We start from the raw sequence: 20,627 nt of genomic DNA, 5'->3' as shown, positions 1-20,627 counted from the left end.
TTGATATTTCATATCAATGTTGATTTTTATAAGCATTTTTTAATCATAATTCTACCGTGTTCAACATTTTGTGTAATAAAACAATACTTTTGAACCTGTTCTATTTTTCTGTCATTGAATAACTTAGCAAATACAGTATTTCTATAGTTTGGTCACTTCCTCATAGAGCCACTGGGGGGCAGCGGAGCAGCATTAACAATAAATACATGAAAGGAGAAGTGAAATTAAACTACATTACTCTCTGACCTAATATTTAAAAAAACTTTTCAGCCCATCAAATAATCAGACAGTTTTTAATCAGCTTGGAAGTTTGATAAGAACTACCAGAATCCCCCCCCCCCCCCCCCCCCCCCCTCCCCGCCCCCTCCAACCCCCAAAATAAAAAGTGTAGGGATGGATTAGAAGTATAAAGTGGAAGAAGTTAAGTACAAAAAACTCTAAATGTAGCTTTTTTTTACGATAGTAAACTATCTATACATTTTCACATTTTTTAAACGTTTTTTTGATTTTATGACGTCGTAGGTTTTTCCTCCAATTCCACTTTCTAACAATTTGTACAGCCAGAAAGAATATTTAAGTGTACTGTGTGTCTCTCCACCCTGCATATCTCTAACTGAGACCTGCCTTCATCTGTCCAAATGTGCAGCAACACAAGGCTAGTAACGGGAACAAGACCTTAAATTGGGATGGGCTTTTATTTGAAGTTTTATGGTTCATCAAATATGGACGGTGGCCTTGCTTTGTGCACACGCTGCTGTCTTGGTCAAAAGTTGATCTTCAGTTGAAATAATTGCATCATTTTTGAGTGATTTGAATATTGTTCTTTGTTATTACAAGTTCTGTTTTTATGGCTGAGGCTGTGTTTGGTTTAGAGGACACATTTCACAGCTGGAACAGAAATGTAAGACTGTGAAAACTCTGTGTTTTGTCTCTTTTTCTGAATTTGACACTTTCTCATACCAAGTCACTTTAATCATCACTCGTCACTTTATCTTGTCATTCTCTTCAAATACTGTTTCAATTCTCAATTCCCCCCAGTTAACTTCAACATTCATTTTTGTACTGTATATACCCCCTGTTTTTATTTTTTATTTTTATTTTTATTTATCTTATCTATTCTGTTTAATGTGTATTTGAGCTTTCTTGTCTGTAACGCCCGAATTTCGCCTCTGGTGATCAATAAAGTATTATCCTATCCTATCCTATCCTTCTTTATGTGAGGCAACTCCAGAGGACCTTTCTGTTTCTTTTTCTCTGCTCTTCAAAATACTTTTTAAAAATCTATTCTTTACATTTCATGACAACTTAGAGCATCAGTAACAGATTAGTTTAGTTTCAAGCTGCTTCTAATCATCATCATGTTCTGATCGTATTTCATCTGTCAAACCGCTTTTCATGCACTGACATCTCTTTCCTTATCCATCATTTTATTTTTGAGTACAATCTTCACAGCGAATACGCACAAAGAAAAATGATTAGAGGGATTTACATTTAACGCCTTAAAGTTACATCACACTGCTGAGAGGCAGGTTGAACTCCTGACCGAAGTTTGTCTCTATGCTAAAGGTGAGATCAGGTCGAGGCTTTGTGATGATCGCTGATGTCTCAGTATCTTCAGGAGACACACACACTAATGTCCATGACCAGGATGCCCCCACACTCTCTGCCAGACACACACACACACACACACACACACACACACACACACACACACACACACACACACACCCTCAGTCTGGCAGCAGCAGACGAATACACAAAGGTTGTCAAGTGGATCACATGCATATATGTCTGATGTCGGAGTATGAGAGGACACAGAAAGAGGAATTAAAAAAAAGAAGCACACAAACACATCGTGAACTTCTATTTCTCCAGGGGGCTGAATCAAACTTTTAAAGATCACTTTGTGGTTTTCTTGGTTTTTAAAGAGATACATTATTCACTGGGTGTAATTAAAGTCAGATCCCGGACTCATAATGAACAGTAAAGATATGATCAGTGCCAAAGAGTTCAGAGTAAATACTTTGTGCCTGTGCATATGCTCAACAACACAAACATACTCTGCATACATCAGACTGCATGCAAACAGAAAGAGCTGCTGATGTTATTGAAGAGATCGAGCTGCCCTCTAGTGGTTGTGTTTAGGAGTGTTCAGTAAACAGAATGATTAAATGTGTATGTGTTAATACTTTGATGAAGGAGGGGGGAAGTGGAAAATAAAAATGTAAAGAGACATAAAAACATGACTTGCCTGTTTTCTCATCGTTCAAAAATGGCCGACCAGTTTATTGTTTCACTTGTTTCTTCTTTGAGACTTTTTAGTGATGCTAAATACAACATGTGTTCCCTACTGTTTTATTGAAAATAATTAGAGACCGCTCCAAATGTCCTTAAAATCCACGCCATGACATGGTATGATACGATATGAGCAGGCCCGGTTCATACATTTAAAATAAGGCTGCAATGCAAACTTTTGAACCCTCATTTTAAACGTCTGCACCCTCAATTGAATGGATGCAAAAAAAACGAGTCAAAACATTAATAACATTTTTTTTTTAAATGTAATCAAAACTTACAAATGACAACAGTGACTCAGATCGTGTTCACTACATCCATGATGGGATGGTCATGACAGGTGCTCATGACCTGTCTGTTCAGCTGGGACCACATGATGGACTCATAACACCTACACTACTTTTCCTTTGCTGTTGCCGATCACTGTAGCTGCACCCCCTTTAATCTCAGATACACTCAAAGTCATTTTGTTCTAAGCGGGAATGGAAATGAATCCTGAGATATCTATAATAATAACAAAGTGTTTTAAGTAGGGCTGGGCACGTTAACGCGTTATTTTTGTTATTTAACGCAGTTTTTATTGTTTATTTTCTTATTGTAAAAGTCTGTTGCTCACTGGCTTTTATTTTGTAAAATTCCATCTTGAGCGAGCCTCGTATGTTGCTTACTGCTGCGCATGTCTGCTGTGGCGCTCACAGGAAAGAGGAAACAGTGTTGCCAACTTGGCGACTTTCTCGCTAAATGTGGCGACTTTCCAAACCGCCTTGGCGACTTTTTTTGTCAACAGCTACTAGCGACAAATCTAGCGACTTTTTCTGGTGTTATTGGAGACTTTTTTGGTGTAAGAAACTGACGTGAAAGCACGTATTGCTCTGCAGTTACTCAATGAGCAGCGGGTGCTGCCGTGAGCCCCTCCCCCTTCCAAAAGCACTCACAGGCTGTCAGTGTAGCCTCGAGCAGCAGACCCAGCTGCAGTCAGAGAGGAGACCCACACCACTCTGTGTCCACACTGCAACCAATGCAATAAGCTTTAGTTTTGTATTTATTTGCTTTGATTACATTGTTTAAGTTGAGAAGTACATTTACAATAAAAGTGCGCTATACACTACTTTTGAATTCATTATTGGATTTTGCGTATAACAATGCAATTAATCGTGATTAATCACAGGAACTCATGCGATTAACGCGATTAAAACTTTTAATCGTTGCCCAGCCCGAATAAAAATATTTATTTTCAATTACACTTCCACCTTTTAGTTTATGAAGGCAACACTTTTTTTGAATGCTCTTTGAGCACATAATAAACCTAATCACATCTGGGACAGTGTAGTTTCAGAACTATTAATATTTCCCTCTGTCGATATAAGAACTTCAATGGCATTTTTTATGGCTTTGGCCCGTTTAGAATTACTAGCAAAAGGCTGTCTGTTTTTTCCTAGTTGCAGTGATGTTTACGTTCGCGTGGTGCCTTTTCAAGTGCTTTAATAAGTTGGACGTGTTGCCTGTGACGTACCCGATGTCCTCTGAACAACAACGGCACACTACTCTCGTCTTGTCAACGTCTCTTTGTCCATTATTGTGGGAATGGGGAGGGAGGTGTTCATTCTATCATGCTGCAGGTCAGTGACGTGCGGCGAGGTTCGTGGCTGGTGAGGCACTGACTTTTTCAGAGTCAGATTTACAAATATATGAACCCATTTATAGAGTAGCTTAAATTCACCATTCAATTGGCAGCTTGCACATTGACTACTGGTTGTGTTTCATATCTCATATCAGCATTATTTACACACACATAGAGGGAAGGTGCATATTTGGCAAAGGAAGAACGTTACATTTATAGCGCCTCAGAAATGTTTTTTCCATTGCAATTCCACAATTCATACTCATTCAATAAAAATAAAAGTAGGCATATACTGCGGTGTATTCATGGTCTTACCTTTACTTGTAAACAAAGTCCATTCACCTATCCTTCTGGACTAAAATATCTGTGACTTTGTTGTAAAAGTCCTCCTTAACTTCTTTCAGTTTTAAAAGTCTTCATTATTTATCAATTCACGTTTTGATTGAAAAATTGAGAAATCTTTAAGCTTAGATATAAAATCTTTTTTATAAAAAAAATCTGCATAGAAGAGGAGCAACCATCAAACCAAGCATAAACTCTTGGTCTTATGAGCCTCACGCAACCTGACGCACGCCCCCTTCAGGTGAAGCAGCTGCCTCACCTCATGCTTTTTCAGTGCGGTTTTATGTCAAATTAGACTAAATATGTTAAAAACATGTGAAATACATTACTTATTCTATGGAAAGTGAGGACGGATAATAGAAGTGTCTACAAACATTACATTGGTGACAAACAGTAAGAAAGCAAAAGGCATACGCTCACACACACACTTTTATTTCTTCTCATGAATCTTAAAATAATGAACTCAAACTTCCTTCAGGGAGAAATGGAGGGTGTGTCCTTTGATCACCTGTTGGTATGTTGATGAACCAGCTGTAGTATTTCCTTGTCTCAGTAGGACTCTGTCTCGTTCTGACGCAGATCTGTTCTCTGTGGTAAGAGAAGGTAAGAGACACTTTTCACTGTTTTTTAAGACTCTCTGTTTGATTTAAGTGTCAAAAGAGATGTATGCTAATAGTTAGCCACCAGGTTCATTAGCTGCTCTGAATATAGTAGAAGTGCAGGGAACACAATGACTCTCAGTTAGCATGCAGGCTATGCTAACCATGCTAACAGTACAGTTTTACACAGCAGAGGGAGGGCGTGGAGTCTGTCCTCATCAGTTAGGACTAAAAATAATCACTCCATCAGCTCAACTGGTTCCACAACTTCTCTGAAACTGGACGGTTGCCAAGCAACACAAACACTCCTCTGCACCCACAGCAGAGATCAGCACAGACCAGAGACCTTATTATGCAGCTCTATAAGTAGAATTACTGCAGTGAAATCACAGTGTGTGATTCTAGTAGATAGATCTATAAAGACAAACTCTGTCTGCTGTAGTTATTCTCTATGATCAGCTCTTATTGAATGTCTCCTTCCAGTCAGATAGCTGTGTCAGATTGATCTAACCAATGGGGATTCTTCAGTCTGTTGGGCCTGTTAGAGCCCAAAATGTAACAACTACCCGAAATGTAAGAACTGAGTAAAACGTAGTAACTTTTTGCATTTTGTGGTCAGGTATTACATTATGGGGCAGGCAAAATATTTTTCTCCTAATGTTATAATTTTATTACATCATAGAGCGAGTTAATAATTTATTGATTAATCATTAAATGTAGAGTTCAGTATGCAATAAAAACAATCGTCAATAGTTTTTACCATAATTCAAGCTGTGTTCATGAAGTGTTCATACACATATGCGCGCGCGTGTGTGTGTGTGTGTGTGTGTGTGTGTGTGTGTGTGTGTGTGTGTGTGTGTGTGAACTGAAACATCCCAACATTTTGTGAAATACTATAACAAAATATCACAGTACTTCATTATCACGTTACAATTTTAATGAAAACAGTTCAACAACAACAGTTGAAAGAAACTGGATTAAACCAATAGCCTACTATAACAAAATATAAGTGATACATCAATATCACATTACAGTTTAAATAAAAACAATTCTGAACAATTCAACAACAATCAAAAATAATTGGATTAAACTGAAACGTTAGTGCACACTTTAAAAGATAACTAAAAATTCTGATTTAAACAAACTAAACAATCTAAATTCTTTCTAGCAATTTAGGTTACATTCTTCAATAGTCTAACAATATAAAAAAAAAACTTTTTCCAGAAGAATTAACAAAAACAAAATTTATGCAAAAAGTGTACGCCAAGAAAAGAAAGAATATAAAGTATGTGTATATATCGGGGAGGGGCTGCTCAATTTTTGCAGAATATATTTTTGACCTTATAGTTACCATAGGATATGTGCCTGAACACAAGCCAGGCTTTCATCCACTGTGGGTTTTGACCGAATAACTCTTTGAGATGTAGAGCTAGACCACTTGATTTACCACATGATTTGTAGAGCTTCATGATGATGATACAGCAAACTCATCATTCACAACTACGGAATCTTTTGCCATGAAAACACCAATGCACCTCTTAATCTCTCTTGCTCTTGCAATTGTTTGGGCAAGAGGGGCTGCAAACCGGCTTGTCAGTGTGGGTCTGCCTGTTAATGTGTTTTTAACAAGGGGAGGTGATTGGAGCTTCTCATTGTGGTGTGGATTAAATGCTGCATCATGTTTGTTGGGCTATTTGTGTAGTTCCCTGTCTTCTTGTAATATTTGCACACAGTTTTGTCTTTTCTGTTATCTTCTCACCTCCTTCGTTTTGTCTCTTGAGGAAGCCAAAATGTTTCCACACCTCCGATTTATAAGACGGTGGTGTGGTCGGAATTTCAACATCTTGCACTGCAGCTGCCATGATAAAGACTGCTTGTTACAACCAGGTTACAACAAACCACCTCCGCTCTTCAGGTGCTGAGGCTCACGAGAGTGATGTAGGAAGTCAATCAAGAGAAGCATGAATAGATGGCGCCCTCTGCTGTTTAAAAAGAAGTACTGCGATTCAGTTTTTCAGAGTATCAAAGTGAACCTTGACAATTCAATTCAATTTTTAACTGCCTCACGATTAATCTTTACATTCCTAGTATGCAGGTGTTGGAAACAGGAAATTAGTTATTGTAGTTTGTCAGCAGGGGGAGCTTCAGCAGTGACACACAGGTACTGTACATCACCTGTAGTAGTCCCTTTTTTAGTGCAGTCATACCTGCGTCAGGTGTGAACATGGACAGATTTCGATTGGCTGTGACTGACACTTGAAATCTGCTTTGATAGTTACTCTGTAGATTCAGATGAACCAGGTACATTTAGATTTTCATTCATTTCAAAGAGCGTCCCATTGATTGACTATCGATGTAAATGATCATTCACTGTGAAACTGTCGACAGTTTTTAGACAATTAAATAAAACATGTTAAACACAGAAGTTTATCGATCACTGAAGATCATTTCAAAAGGACGATGGTCAAAAATAACTCAAGTTTTTGTCTTTTTTTAATGACAGTCTGAAAGTTCTTCTCTTGATTGACAGCTGAGGTTTCACCATGAAGACGATCTCTGCTGCTTCTGATCACACACACTTTTATTTCTTCTCATGAATCTTAAAATAATAAACTCAAACTTCCTTCAGGGAGAAATGGAGGGTGTGTCCTTTGATCACCTGTTGGTATGTTGATGAACCAGCTGTGGTATTTCCTGGTCTCAGTAGGACTCTGACTCTGTCTCGTTCTGACGCAGATCTGTTCTCCGTGTTGAAGGTAAGAGACACTTTTCACTGTTTTTTAAGACTCTCTGTTTGATTGAAGTGTCAAAAGAGCTGTAAGCTAACAGTTAGCCACCAGGTTCATTAGCTGCTCTGAATATAGTAGAAGTTCAGGGAACACAATGACTCTCAGTTAGCATGCAGGCTATGCTAACATGCTAACAGTACAGTTTAACACAGCAGAGGGAGGGAGTGGAGTCTGTCCTCATCAGTTAGGACTAAAAATAATCACTCCATCAGCTCAACTGGTTCCACAACTTCTCTGAAACTGGATGGTTGCCAAGCAACACAAACACTCCTCTGCAAGTCAAGTCAAGTCATATTTATTATAGAGCACATTTAAAAACAGCTACAGCTGACCAAAGTGCTGTACAATACATTAAAAGAGAAAAAACAACTTGAGATCACAATGTCCACAAGATATATATATATATATATATATATATATATATAATATATAAAAAATGAATATATAAAGAAAGCAACAAAGGAACCTGAAAGAAACAGTCTATTCAGGACCAGGGGACTCAAATGCTAAAATATAAAAGTATGTCTTGAGACAGGACTTAAAAGAGTCAACAGAGGGTGCAGACCTGATGGAATGAAGGAGGCCGTTCCACAGTTTAGAGGCTTTTACTGAAAAGGCCCGATCTCCCTTTAGCTTGAGCCGTGAGCGGGAAACAGCCAGGAGGCCCATGTCTGATGATCTCAGGCGCCTAGATGAGGTGTACGGCCTGAGGAGGTTGGTAATATAAAAGGGGGCCAGGCCATTCAGGGCTTTAAAAACAAACAACACAATCTTAAAATCGATTCTGAATCGTATTGGGAGCCAATGAAGGAACGCTAGGACAGGACTGATATGCTCCCTCTTCTTGGTTCCAGTCAGCAGCCTTGCTGCAGCATTTTGGACCAGCAATTGCAGTAGTCAAGCCGGGATGAAATGAGCGCATGGGTTACTGTCTGTAAGTCACTGAATGAGAGGATAGGTTTTAGCTTGGAAATTGTACGGAGCTGAAAGAAACTGTATTTGACAACTGGATTTACCTGCCGATCAAATGTAAAGCCTGAGTCGAAGATAAAGCCAAGGTTCCTGTCGTGGGGCCTGATGTGGCTGTATAAGTGACCTAAGCTGTTGTCGACCTGTTTGATGATGTCGGGGGGGCCAAAAACAACAGCTTCGGTTTTTGACTCATTTAATTGTAGGAATTTATGGGCCATCCAGTGTTTTATGCCTTCAAGGCATTGTATAAGAGAGGTGAGTTCTGCGAGATTGTTTGGTTTGACCGGTAGATAAAGCTGAGTGTCATCTGCGTAGAAGTGGTATGAGAGGTTGTGCTTCTGGATAATTTGACCCAATGGGAGCATGTATAGTGAAAATAGTAGAGGGCCTAGGATGGATCCCTGTGGTATCCCACAGCTCAGAGCAGATTGGGAGGATGTGGCGTTAGTTAAGTTTACAGAGAAGGTTCTGTTGTTCAGGTATGATGTAAACCAAGTGAGGGCTGTGCCCCCAACACCAACCCAATGCTACAGGCGATTCATTAAAATTGTGTGGTCGACAGTGTCGAATGCTGCAGTAAGGTCCAGTAAGATCAGGAAAGCACAGTTTCCAGAGTCCATTGTAAGCAGAAGGTCCTTGTGGATTTTGAGAAGTGCAGATTCTGTGCTATGGGCTGCTCTGAAACCTGATTGAAATTTGTCTAAAATACTATTATGATGAAGGTAGGGTAGCAATTTCTCCAGAATAACCTTTTTTAGCACCTTAGAAAGGAAGGGTAGTTTTGAGATGGGTCTGTAGTTGGAAAGTGGTATGGGGTCCAGGTTGGGTTTTTTTTTAACAAGGGCTGCACTATAGCATGTTTAAATGAGGGAGGAACAGCACCAGTTGACATACAGCTGTTTATAATGGAGAGGATAAAAGGGCCGGTAATATCAAAGGAATCTTTGAGGAGCTTGGTAGGTACTATGTCACTGGGGCAGGTGGCAGATTTCATTTTAAAAACCGTCTCTTTGAGTGAGGTGAAGGTGATAGGCTCAAAACAGTTTAACTGGGCAGAGCAGTTGAAGGGCGGGGAGGCTGAGATGTGCCTGGTAGGGGCTGAGATATTTTTTCTAATGCCAGCAACTTTTTCAGTGAAGAACTTTAGGAAGTCTTCTGCTCTACTAAGGGGAGTGTCTAGAGAGGATCCAGGAGGGGGGCAGGTGAGAGAGTTTATAATATTGAATAGGACTTTAGGATTATGGTGATCTTTTGAGATGATATCTGAGAAATGTTTTGCTCTCGCTGCCTTGACTGCAATTTGGTAGCTGATCAGCCGCTCTTTAAGGATGTCATGTGAGATTTGAAGCTTATCCTGCTTCCACTTGCGTTCAGCTTGTCTGCAGCTCCTCCTTAGGGCTCTAGTGGATTCAGTAATCCAAGGCTGTGATTTAGGCTTTGGTTTTTTTATCTTGAGAGGAGCAATATGGTTGAGAATTGAGGAGCAAGTAGCATTAAATAATTGAATGTGATCCTCAGTGCAGAGTTCAGTAGGAATATTTTCAACGGACAGAGTATCTTAAGCAGCTAAGAAAGCAGCTGAGAATAAACTGGCATTGGAAGAGTTAATGTAACGAGAGTAAAGCATGGGGAGGAGACCATTTGATGACAGGTCAGAGAGCGACACATTAAAAATAATGGCACTGTGATCTGAAAGACAAGGGTCCATTATTTCCAAATTGTTAACAGGAAGACCACAAGACAAGACCAAGTCCAAAGTGTGGCCATGTTTATGAGTGGGACCTGAGACATGCTGTGCAAAATTAAATGATTCAATCAGGTTTAAAAATTCACCGACAAGTGGTTTTGATGGACAACATACATGGATATTAAAATCACCCAGAATTAAAATTCTTTCAAATGATGGCACAATTTGCGATAAGAGGTCTGCAAACTCAGTCCCGTCCGGAGGGTCGTGGCGTGTTAAAGAAGGAACATTCATTTGGAGAAAGCTCAATAAGTGGACTTACATCATTGGAGTTCAGCCAAGTTTCAGTCACCAGAAGGAAATCTAGGCCATGGGATGTGAAAAAGTCGTTAAGAATAAAAGTCTTATTTAGCACTGATCTGGCATTTATCAGAGCCAGTTTAATCGGGGCCGCATTACTGACGTGCGCTAGTGGCGTCCATGGCAGAGAGCGGAGGTTACTAGAGTTTACACCGCTGCAACGTTCAGTGGCAGATCGGGATTTTGAGCCTCGGTGATATCGGAAAGACATTTTTACTGGAATATTGAAAGTGCTAGAAGCCTCGAAAGGTCCAAGACCTGCAGTTGAATGAATTTTCGACGTGGAGCTCTGCAGAAGGGGACAGCTGATCTCTGCTGCACCCACAACAGAGATCAGCAAAGACCAGAGACCTTATTATGCAGCTCTATAAGTAGAATTACTGCAGTGAAATCACAGTGTGTGATTCTAGTAGATAGATTTATAAAGACAAACTCTGTCTGCTGTAGTTATTCTCTATGATCAGCTCTTATTGAATGTCTCCTTCCAGTCAGATAGCTGTGTCAGATTGATCTAACCAATGGGGATTCTTCAGTCTGTTGGGCCCCTTCACAGGGGGGTCCTCCAACCATTCATCACCAATATGTGATCAATAATCTGACACCTACAAAAAAGTGCTCTGTATGAACATTTATCTTCAAAGTTCACAGAAGTATTATTTCCAACATAAAGAACATCTCTCCCCGATAGTTAAGACTAGACTCGCAGCATTCGGTCATTTACTGTTACATTTCATCTTCACTATCTGCTCCACCACTGCTCCTCTGTTTTCACTCTCAGACGGATAATTCATTTCACAGGAATAAATCATGTGACTCTTAGCAGAGCGATGAGAGTGAGTGCTGTCAGATGGGGCCCCCTTAGGATCCGATCACACAGAGACGCAACTCGCCTCAAAAAAACTCCTGAACGCAGCTGAAGAAAGAACAGCTGGGAGCGCCTGTGGAGCAGGGCTGTGTGTGCATACGGGCGACCAAATGAAATATGTTTGCTCCAAGAGGAGGAGGGGAAAATGTCATAAAAAGCGGAGGTCAAACCTATTTGATTTGATTGGCTACTTTGAGTGACATTGACGATCACTGAGACTCTGCTTCTAGATCAAAAAAGTTGAAAATGTTTAAACTTTTATGCGTACCCAAAAACGGCTAGAAATATGTGTCTTGCAGCAGCAAAGAAGAGCGCCCAGAAATCACGCTGGACCATAAGATAACCATGGTTTTGCTGGTGCTGCTTTCCCTTTTTGAAGGTGAACCAGGTAGATGTGATGTTTGTAGACTGACAGTGAGGTGATGATGATGATGATGATGAAGGTGAACCAGGTAGATGTGATGTTAGTAGACTGACAGTGAGGTGATGATGAAGGTGAACCAGGTAGATGTGATGTTTGTAGACTGACAGTGAGGTGATGATGATGATGATGATGATGATGAAGGTGAACCAGGTAGATGTGATGTTTGTAGACTGACAGTGAGGTGATGATGATGATGAAGGTGAACCAGGTAGATGTGATGTTTCACTCCACCTTCATCATCATCATCATCATCATCATCACCATCATCATCATCATCATCACTGTCTCATCTGCTGCTCACAGTAACTAATAATGTTGTTTGTTTGTATCAGGATGCAGGAACAGAGACCAGACTCTCCTGGACCCAGCTGTGTGTCCATGAAGAGTGACCGGTCTATGGGTCGCTATATTGACTTTAAAGATGGACGTCCTGCTGATGGAAGGTGAGATTTGAAATTGACAAAGAGCTCTGTTCTGCTTTTCTGTAGGCTCACTCTTTCATCCTCAGCCATTTACATCACTCTCAGTCTTCAGTCCATGTTCACCTCTCCCTGGACTCGTACTTTTCTCCTGTTTCTCCTACTTCTCCACCAGAGGTCCTCAGAATTCACCTCCTTCTCTTCTAGGTTTCAATAGCCCAGACTTTCCCTTCTACTCTACTCACCTGTCTTCATTTTCCTCATCAGCTTCATTTAGTTTTCTTACCACTTCATGATCATTGTGTGCTTTGGTTCTATCTTGTGTTTTTTAATTTGAAGTTTTTGTTCTTGAACCCTGACCTGCCTGAAGGCTGTAAAATGTGGAAAATAATCATTTTATTGCAGCTGTGAGTCCATTTTTTTCTGCATTTGGGTCCTTCCCTGCGCCCTATTTCCTGACCCTATCAGAACTTAACCTGCCTGACACAGAACCAGCCGACAGTGTGATGGACTTTATGACTTCAAAGCAAAAACAGCCCTACTAGAAAGAAGCTAAATATTCTGAGACAAAGTCAAAATAATAGGCCAAACCTTAAAAAGAGACAAATCTGAGGAAAGATTTATTTTTGGGCTGTATCATGAAGACTGCAGACAAAGATCTTCAAAGCTCTTGAGTGTTTTTACAAACCTTGTAGGATCCATTTACTGGACTTACTCACAATATAAAAACTACTGTGATGGTGCAAGCAGCACTTATTCCCATCTGAAGTGATGTCAGTCTGAAGACTTTGTCCCAGAAGTGAGTTCCAGGTTGAGGTTCCTGAAGTTGTTCTGGACAAGTTCTTGATCTTGATCTGTTCTGTATCCTAACAGTAGTTGCTGCTCGTTGTAAATGCTGCTCGGTCTGTAAGTGTACTATGGTAGGTAGAGCCTTCAGTTACCAGGCCTGCCTGTGGTACCTACGGTCTCTAAATGTACTATGGGAGGTAGAGCCTTCAGTTTTCAGACTCCCCTCCTCTGGAATCATCTTCCAGTCGGGGTACGGGAGGCAGACACACTCTGTATTTTTAAGAATAGAATTAAAAGTAACTATACATTTTATAGTTAGGGCTGGCGCTGCTGTAGACCAGCTCCTAGTTATGCTGCTATAGGCTTAGACTACTGGGGGAACTGGCACCTTGAGCTCCTATATCTCCCTCCTCTCTCTCTCTCTCTCTCTCTCTCTCTCTCTCTCTCTCTCTCTCTCTCTCTCTCTCTGTGAGATCATATTACTGCATGTTGGTATCTGTAAATCTCAGTTACTAACCACAGCATCTTTCTGAGCTGTGTTTATCTTTAAGTCATCTTCTGTTAACTTTAGTTTCATCAGTCTGAAGAATTTGAGGACAGACACAGTGTTGGCTGTATTCTGAGTGAGATACTGTTCTAATAGAAACAGAGAGAACTGTGGAGAACTTCACCTCTGCCTCCTGATTACTGATTATCCATCTGCCAGTTTAAACTGGAACAATCTGATTAAAAATGATCTTTGTTCTAAATGCTTTCATTAACCAGCTGTTTGTTTGTATCAGGATGCAGGAACAGAGACCAGACTCTCCTGGACCCAGCTGTGTGTCCATGAAGAGTGACCGGTCTATGGGTCGCCTTATTGACTTTAAAGATGGATGTCCTGCTGATGGAAGGTGAGAATTAAAAATCAAGTTAATGTTATGTCGCTGTTGTTTTAATACTCATATCTTGGCTCAGAGTTTCGTTATTTATATCCTGTTGTTTTCTTGTGTAATATGTCCTGTCACAGAGTTCAACAGGAGAGCTCCAACGTTCACAGAGATCAATCAGACCAGCAGAATCCAACAGACCTGGACTCCATCTTTATGGTGTGTGCAACACACTGTTAATTAATATACTACCATTACAATAATTTAATTCTAAGTTATTGTTCTGTTTAGACCAGCTGAGCTTCAGACTGACAGATGAACCACATGTTGAGTTCTACCAGTTTATATTAAATATCCAGTGTCTCCTTCTGTTCCAGCTGCTGGAGGAGAACATCATCACCTTTGTGAAGAACGAGCTGAAGAGAGTCCAGAGAGTTCTGAGTACAGATTACCCAGAATGCTTAGAGAGTCAGAGTGAGGATGAAGAGCAGGGGAGAAGCTGTAAAGAGGCATTTTTGAAGATCACTCTGCACTTCCTGAGGAGGATGAAGCAGAAGGAGCTGGCTGACTGTCTGCAGAGCAGTAAGAACATTTTAACAGATTTAGTGTTTTAGAAAAAGGACAAAGAGGTTTAAAGTTCCAAACTCAGATAGTCATGTGATCTATATCAGGATCTGTTCAATGATTTCAGCTATTTGTTTATTCAGGAACGTTTGGTGCAGTGTGCCAAAAATACCTCAAATCTAACCTGAAGGAGAAGTTCCAGTGTGTGTTTGAGGGGATTGCTAAAGCAGGAAACCCAACCCTTCTGAACCAGATCTACACAGAGCTCTACATCACAGAGGGAGGGACTGGAGAGGTCAATGATGAACACGAGGTCAGACAGATTGAAACAGCATCCAGGAAACCACACAGACCAGAAACAACCATCAGACAAGAAGACATCTTGAAAGTCTCACCTGGAAGAGATGAACCAATCAGAACAGTGATGACAAAGGGAGTGGCTGGCATCGGGAAAACAATCTTAACACAGAAGTTCACTCTGGACTGGGCTGAAGACAAAGACAACCAGAACATACAGTTCACATTTCCATTCACTTTCAGAGAGCTGAATGTGCTGAAGAAGAAAAAGTTCAGCCTGGTGGAACTTGTTCATCACTTCTTTCCTGAAACCAAAGAAGCAGGAATCTGCAGGTTTGAAGAGTTCCAGGTTGTGTTCATCTTTGACGGTCTGGATGAGTGTCGACTTCCTCTGGACTTTAAAAACAACGAGACCCTGACTGATGTCACAGAGTCCACCTCAGTGGATGTGCTGCTGACTAACCTCATCAGGGGGAAATTGCTTCCCTCTGCTCACCTCTGGATAACTACAAGACCTGCAGCAGCCAATCAGATCCCTCCTGAGTGTGTTGGCATGGTGACAGAGGTCAGAGGGTTCACTGACCCACAGAAGGAGGAGTACTTCAGGAAGAGGTTCAGAAATGAGGATCAGGCCAGCAGTATCATCTCCCACATCAAGACATCCAGAAGCCTCCACATCATGTGCCACATCCCAGTCTTCTGCTGGATCACTGCTACAGTTCTGGAGGATGTGCTGAAGACCAGAGAGGGAGGAGAGCTGCCCAAGACCCTGACTGAGATGTACATCCACTTCCTGGTGGTTCAGTCCAAACTGAAGAACATCAAGTATGATGGAGGAGCTGAGACAGATCCACACTGGAGTCCAGAGAGCAGGAAGATGATTAAGTCTCTGGGAAAACTGGCTTTTGAGCAGCTGCAGAAAGGAAACCTGATCTTCTATGACTCAGACCTGACAGAGTGTGGCATCGATATCAGAGCAGCCTCAGTGTACTCAGGAGTGTTCACACAGATCTTTAAAGAGGAGAGAGGACTGTACCAGGACAAGGTGTTCTGCTTCATCCATCTGAGTGTTCAGGAGTTTCTGGCTGCTCTTCATGTCCATCTGACCTTCATCAACTCTGGAGACAATCTGATGTCAGAAGAACAAACAACATCCAGGTGGTCTAAAGGATTCAGAGAAAACCCTGACCCAACACTTTTATATCAGAGTGCTGTGGACCAGGCCTTGCAGAGTCCTAATGGACACCTGGACTTGTTCCTCCGCTTCCTCCTCGGTCTTTCTCTAGAGACCAATCAGAATCTCATACGAGGTCTGCTGACACACACAGGAAGTGGCTCAAAGACTAATCAGAAAACAGTCAAGTACATGAAGGAGAAGATCAGTGAGGATCTGTCTGCAGAGAAAAGCATCAATCTGTTCCACTGTCTGAATGAACTGAATGATCGTTCTCTAGTGGAGGAGATCCAACAGTCCCTGAGATCAGGACGTCTCTCCACAGATAAACTGTCTCCTGCTCAGTGGTCAGCTCTGGTCTTCATCTTACTGTCATCAGAAAAAGATCTGGACGTGTTTGACCTGAAGAAATACTCTGCTTCAGAGGAGGCTCTTCTGAGGCTGCTGCCTGTGATCAAAGCTTCAAACAAAGCTCTGTATGTGCTCACATAACTATCCAGTTCAAATGTAGTTCTCTTCATTCAGAAATAACAACTATAGTTTGTAATTGCTTTCATTTGTGTTCTTCTGAATCCTCTTCAGGCTGAGTGGTTGTAACCTCTCAGAGAGAAGCTGTGAAGCTCTGTCCTCAGTCCTCAGCTCCCAGTCCTCTAGTCTGAGAGAGCTGGACCTGAGCAACAACAACCTGCAGGATTCAGGAGTGAAGCTGCTGTGTAGTGGTTTAAAGAGTCTACACTGTTCACTGGAAACGCTCAGGTAAGGACTTATTCATGTGAAAGTTTACCCAATAAGCTTAAATGTACTTAGTTTATTTGATATTTTGATTAACTTACCAAACATATCCTCTTCAGGCTGAGTGGTTGTAACCTCTCAGAGAGAAGCTGTGAAGCTCTGTCCTCAGTCCTCAGCTCCCAGCCCTCTAGTCTGAGAGAGCTGGACCTGAGCAACAACAACCTGCAGGATTCAGGAGTGAAGCTGCTGTCTACTGGATTAAAGAGTCCACTCTGTAGACTGGACACTCTCAGGTTAGTGTGCTGCTGATCCAGATTAGTCCTTTAAGATCATGTTTTCTTGATGAATCATTTATTAAAAGGGCCTTGGTGGTGGTTTAAAGGTTGACTGTATGTTTCCACATTAAAGCTGTAAAGCTCTGAGCTCGTTCTATAGCTGTCAGTCTTTTAGTCTGAGGAAGCTGGACTGGAATAAAGAAAGTTAAATATGAAGTTCTTTCCCCACCAACAAACAAACCATGGATAATGTTTGGAACATAAAGAACTAAAGAATCTTTATTTCAGATGAAACAGTTCAGAACTGTTTCTACATCACTGCTGATGTCAAAGCAGTCTGTGTGTTTATCTCACGCTCTGTCTTACCTTCACTATTTGTCACCAGAGTAAATATTGATTAGTATCAGATTATGAAGTCTATTCTGTTCAGCTGCATGGTTATGACGGGATGTTACTGGTAAAACAGAGAAGAATGAACCAATGGATGTTAAGCATGTTGTGTGTGTGTATGTGTGTGCGTGTGTGTGTGTGTGTGTGTGTGTGTGTGTGCGCGTGTGTGTGTGCTTGTGTGTGTGTGTGTGTGTGTGTAGTCTGTCAGGTTGTCTGATCACAGAAGAAGGTTGTGCGTCTCTGGCCTCAGCTCTAAGCTCCTCCCCCCTGACACATCTGGACCTGAGCTACAATCATCCAGGAGAACGAGGAGAGAAGCTGCTGTCTGCTGGACTGGAGGATCCACACTGCAGACTGGAGACACTGAGGTACAGACAGACACACAGAAGCTGTCTCACTGTTTCTGAATGATAAACTCTGCTTCTTGTCTGATGCTGGATTTAAATGAAGATGTATGAAATAGATTCTGATCTGGTTTCTTCCTCCAGGTTGGACCATAGTGGACTGCACAGACTGAAGCCTGGTCTGAGGAAGTGTGAGTGTGTTTTCATTTCTCTTCATCAGAACACAGCAGCACATGTTGGAGTGTAGAAGAGTAAATGCTCTTGAACAATCAGACAGAGACTATGGCTTGTGAATAGAGGATTTGTTTATTTCTCTTGGAGAAGTTAATAACAATAACTTAGATTTATATAGCGCCTTTCATGAAACCCAAGGATGCTTTACAAAGTGTGTGTGTGTGTGTGTGGGGGGGGGGGGGCGTAATGGGAGACAACAAGAGAGGAATAGAAAAACACAAACAGAGAAGAGAAAGGATAGAAACACGAGACAAACAAATGAAGGAGAAAGGGAGTGGGTGATCAGCTGAGGGGAGTGTTAGATGAGGCTGAATGCTTTGGTGAACAGATGGTGTTTGAGGAGGTTTTTAAAAATGACCAGGGGTCTCATTTATAAAAGAGTGCGTAAAATTCATACTAAAAATGTACGTGTGCCAAAAACCCAGAAATGGCGTGCGCACAAAATGATTCAGAGTTATAAAACCGTTCGTACGCACACCTGCACGCAATGTTCCCTTTATAAATCACGATCCACCTGGAAATGTGCGCACGTAGATTAGTCCCATGTTCCGCCCTCTACACGCCCACATTCAACCATAAACGGTCAATGCAAAGCAGCTCGTGAATGAAAATGCATCCAAACGAGGGGGCAGATCAAAGGTTTCCAGCGTTGGATCACGAAAACTGAAACAAAGGAACTTGTGAATGAAGTGAAGGATAAAATGGACATATCGGTAGTTTGCTGCAGCAGGAGGATCACGAACTGAAGAAAATTCAGAGAATGACACCACGTCGCTGCTGCATTCACGCTGTCCTATGTGCCAAAACATCCACCGTTCATCATTACGCACGAGTATATCTGCAATGTTTACATGTTTACAGGACCCACACTGATTTCTTCATATAGTGGCAGAGAGGACACGTCAGTCAGCATTCTCCCTCACTCTATCATATTATTAATCAAAGGTTTGATCAACCAACAAAAACTTTGAATTGTTGGCCACATATTTTCGTGGGCATCTCCGTCTGCTCTGTGACTAATTATGATCAAATATATGGCTTAATGATCGTGTCAGAGATGCCCCGACTTAATGTCCACACTTGAATTATTTACAGAATAAATACATGCAGCTGATGAAGATGTGCTGAGTATGGAGGAGGTGAAATGTGTGAAGCCATCGCCATGTCTCTGTGAACTCTTTATTAAAACTAAAAATCACAATTGATGATAAATGCAAGATATTGAAATATATTAATGAAAACTGGAGGCTCTATGGTCTTTGTGTTAGTCTGTGTCTTGTGTATCAGAACATGATCTTATGACTTGGCTAAATTCAGAGGTTAGATAACTATTGGTTTGTGCCTGCTGCTGTCCAGATTGTGTTTCTGTTATGATTAAACCTTTCAAACTACAACAGGATGAGGGCTGGAAGTAACACAAAGTGATGATAAAAGTGAGGGTGATGGAAACTCATGAGAGTTTAAATATGAAATAAAAAATGTAAACTGAAATAAAAGTGATAATCCAGTGAATAGAAAATCACCATTCATCACATCCAACAGAAATGTATATTTTACAACATGCACTTTTTGTGACATTTCACATTTTGATGTTGGCTGCTGGCCGGCTGCTCGTAGTCGAGCTCGTGGAGCTCATCAACTTTAAAAACAGCAGAAATCATTTTTGATTTGACGTTCATTTTCATAAACATGTAAATATGCAGAGTCTCCAACATCAAGTTCTCTCCTCAAAAACATCCAGACGTGAATTCAGTGATGAAATAGAAACAGAATATCTTTAGAGACATAAGCTAGCTCTCCTCCTCGTCTTCTGGCTGTGCAGACAGTAAGGCACACAGCAAAGTCCACGATCACCATAGTACAGGCCAGCAGGAACATCCAACAACAATACACAAGTCAGCTGCAGGCCGCCAGGTGGCCAGGTGAGGTCGGGACGGCGTGGCCTACACCTTAGACAAGCAGAGAAAAACTCACAAGGACTGAGTTGTCATCTGTTTCTTCAGATTTCGATCTGTTCATCCAGTCCAGTTAAATTTCAATTAAAACAAAAACATGTATGTTGTAGAGCCTAGATTGATGGAAAAGAAATGGTCTCCATGACTTCAGAAACACAGTTTAAAACTAGTTAGACAGGACAAAGGGACGTGGCACACTCCTGCTGCCATCACATTGTGTGTGACAGTGAAAGTGGAAATGAGGCTCCTGTTTGTGCTGAATGTGACCTCTGAGGACAGAACAGTTGGAGACAGCAGATGGTTCATAGATTCTTTGTGCTGCACTTTGATTAGTCAGACTTTATTCACTGCATGTGTTTGTTGATTTGGATCTCCATTCTTCCTGGCTGCCATGGTAACTCCATTTGAACTTGATTAGAAGTGGATTATTACATTTCAGTGCTGTCAAACATCATTCAGTGCTGAATATGAACTGTAAGTTTGATTGACTCTCAGTAAGTAGGGGTGTAACGGTACACAAACATTTCAGTTCGGTACAGTTCTCAGTTTTGAAGCTTTGGTTTGGTACATTTTCACTACAGTAAAGGGACCTGATGCAACGCTTTTTTTTCTTTATTAGGAACATTTATAA

General features: G+C 41.1%; 2 protein-coding genes across 4 annotated transcripts in view; one reads left to right on the top strand and one right to left on the bottom strand.

Moving 5' to 3' along the window:
* LOC136181106 (NLR family CARD domain-containing protein 3-like) overlaps positions 1-20,627 on the bottom strand; it is a 494,962-nt gene that overhangs the window by 27,194 nt on the left and 447,141 nt on the right. The gene's annotated exons all lie outside the window — the stretch shown is intronic.
* LOC136181091 (NLR family CARD domain-containing protein 3-like) overlaps positions 12,243-20,627 on the top strand; it is a 156,058-nt gene continuing 147,673 nt past the window's right edge. Inside the window, exons 1-9 of one of the 3 annotated variants that reach the window (XM_065961377.1) lie at positions 12,243-12,397; positions 13,945-14,055; positions 14,172-14,250; positions 14,409-14,613; positions 14,739-16,542; positions 16,649-16,822; positions 16,918-17,091; positions 17,664-17,831; positions 17,952-17,998. In XM_065961377.1, the coding sequence (XP_065817449.1) occupies positions 12,267-12,397; positions 13,945-14,055; positions 14,172-14,250; positions 14,409-14,613; positions 14,739-16,542; positions 16,649-16,822; positions 16,918-17,091; positions 17,664-17,831; positions 17,952-17,998 (2,893 nt within the window). In that variant the 5' untranslated portion in view covers positions 12,243-12,266. The remainder of the gene's footprint in view (positions 12,398-13,944; positions 14,056-14,171; positions 14,251-14,408; positions 14,614-14,738; positions 16,543-16,648; positions 16,823-16,917; positions 17,092-17,663; positions 17,832-17,951; positions 17,999-20,627) is intronic. The other 2 variants (XM_065961365.1, XM_065961373.1) reach the window with 2 other exon arrangements.

Source organism: Labrus bergylta, chromosome 2 (assembly GCF_963930695.1).
Source record: "Labrus bergylta chromosome 2, fLabBer1.1, whole genome shotgun sequence".
In the NCBI taxonomy this organism is placed as follows: domain Eukaryota; kingdom Metazoa; phylum Chordata; class Actinopteri; order Labriformes; family Labridae; genus Labrus; species Labrus bergylta.
Note: the sequence above shows the minus strand (reverse complement) of the source record. Positions and strands in the feature narration are given on the sequence as shown.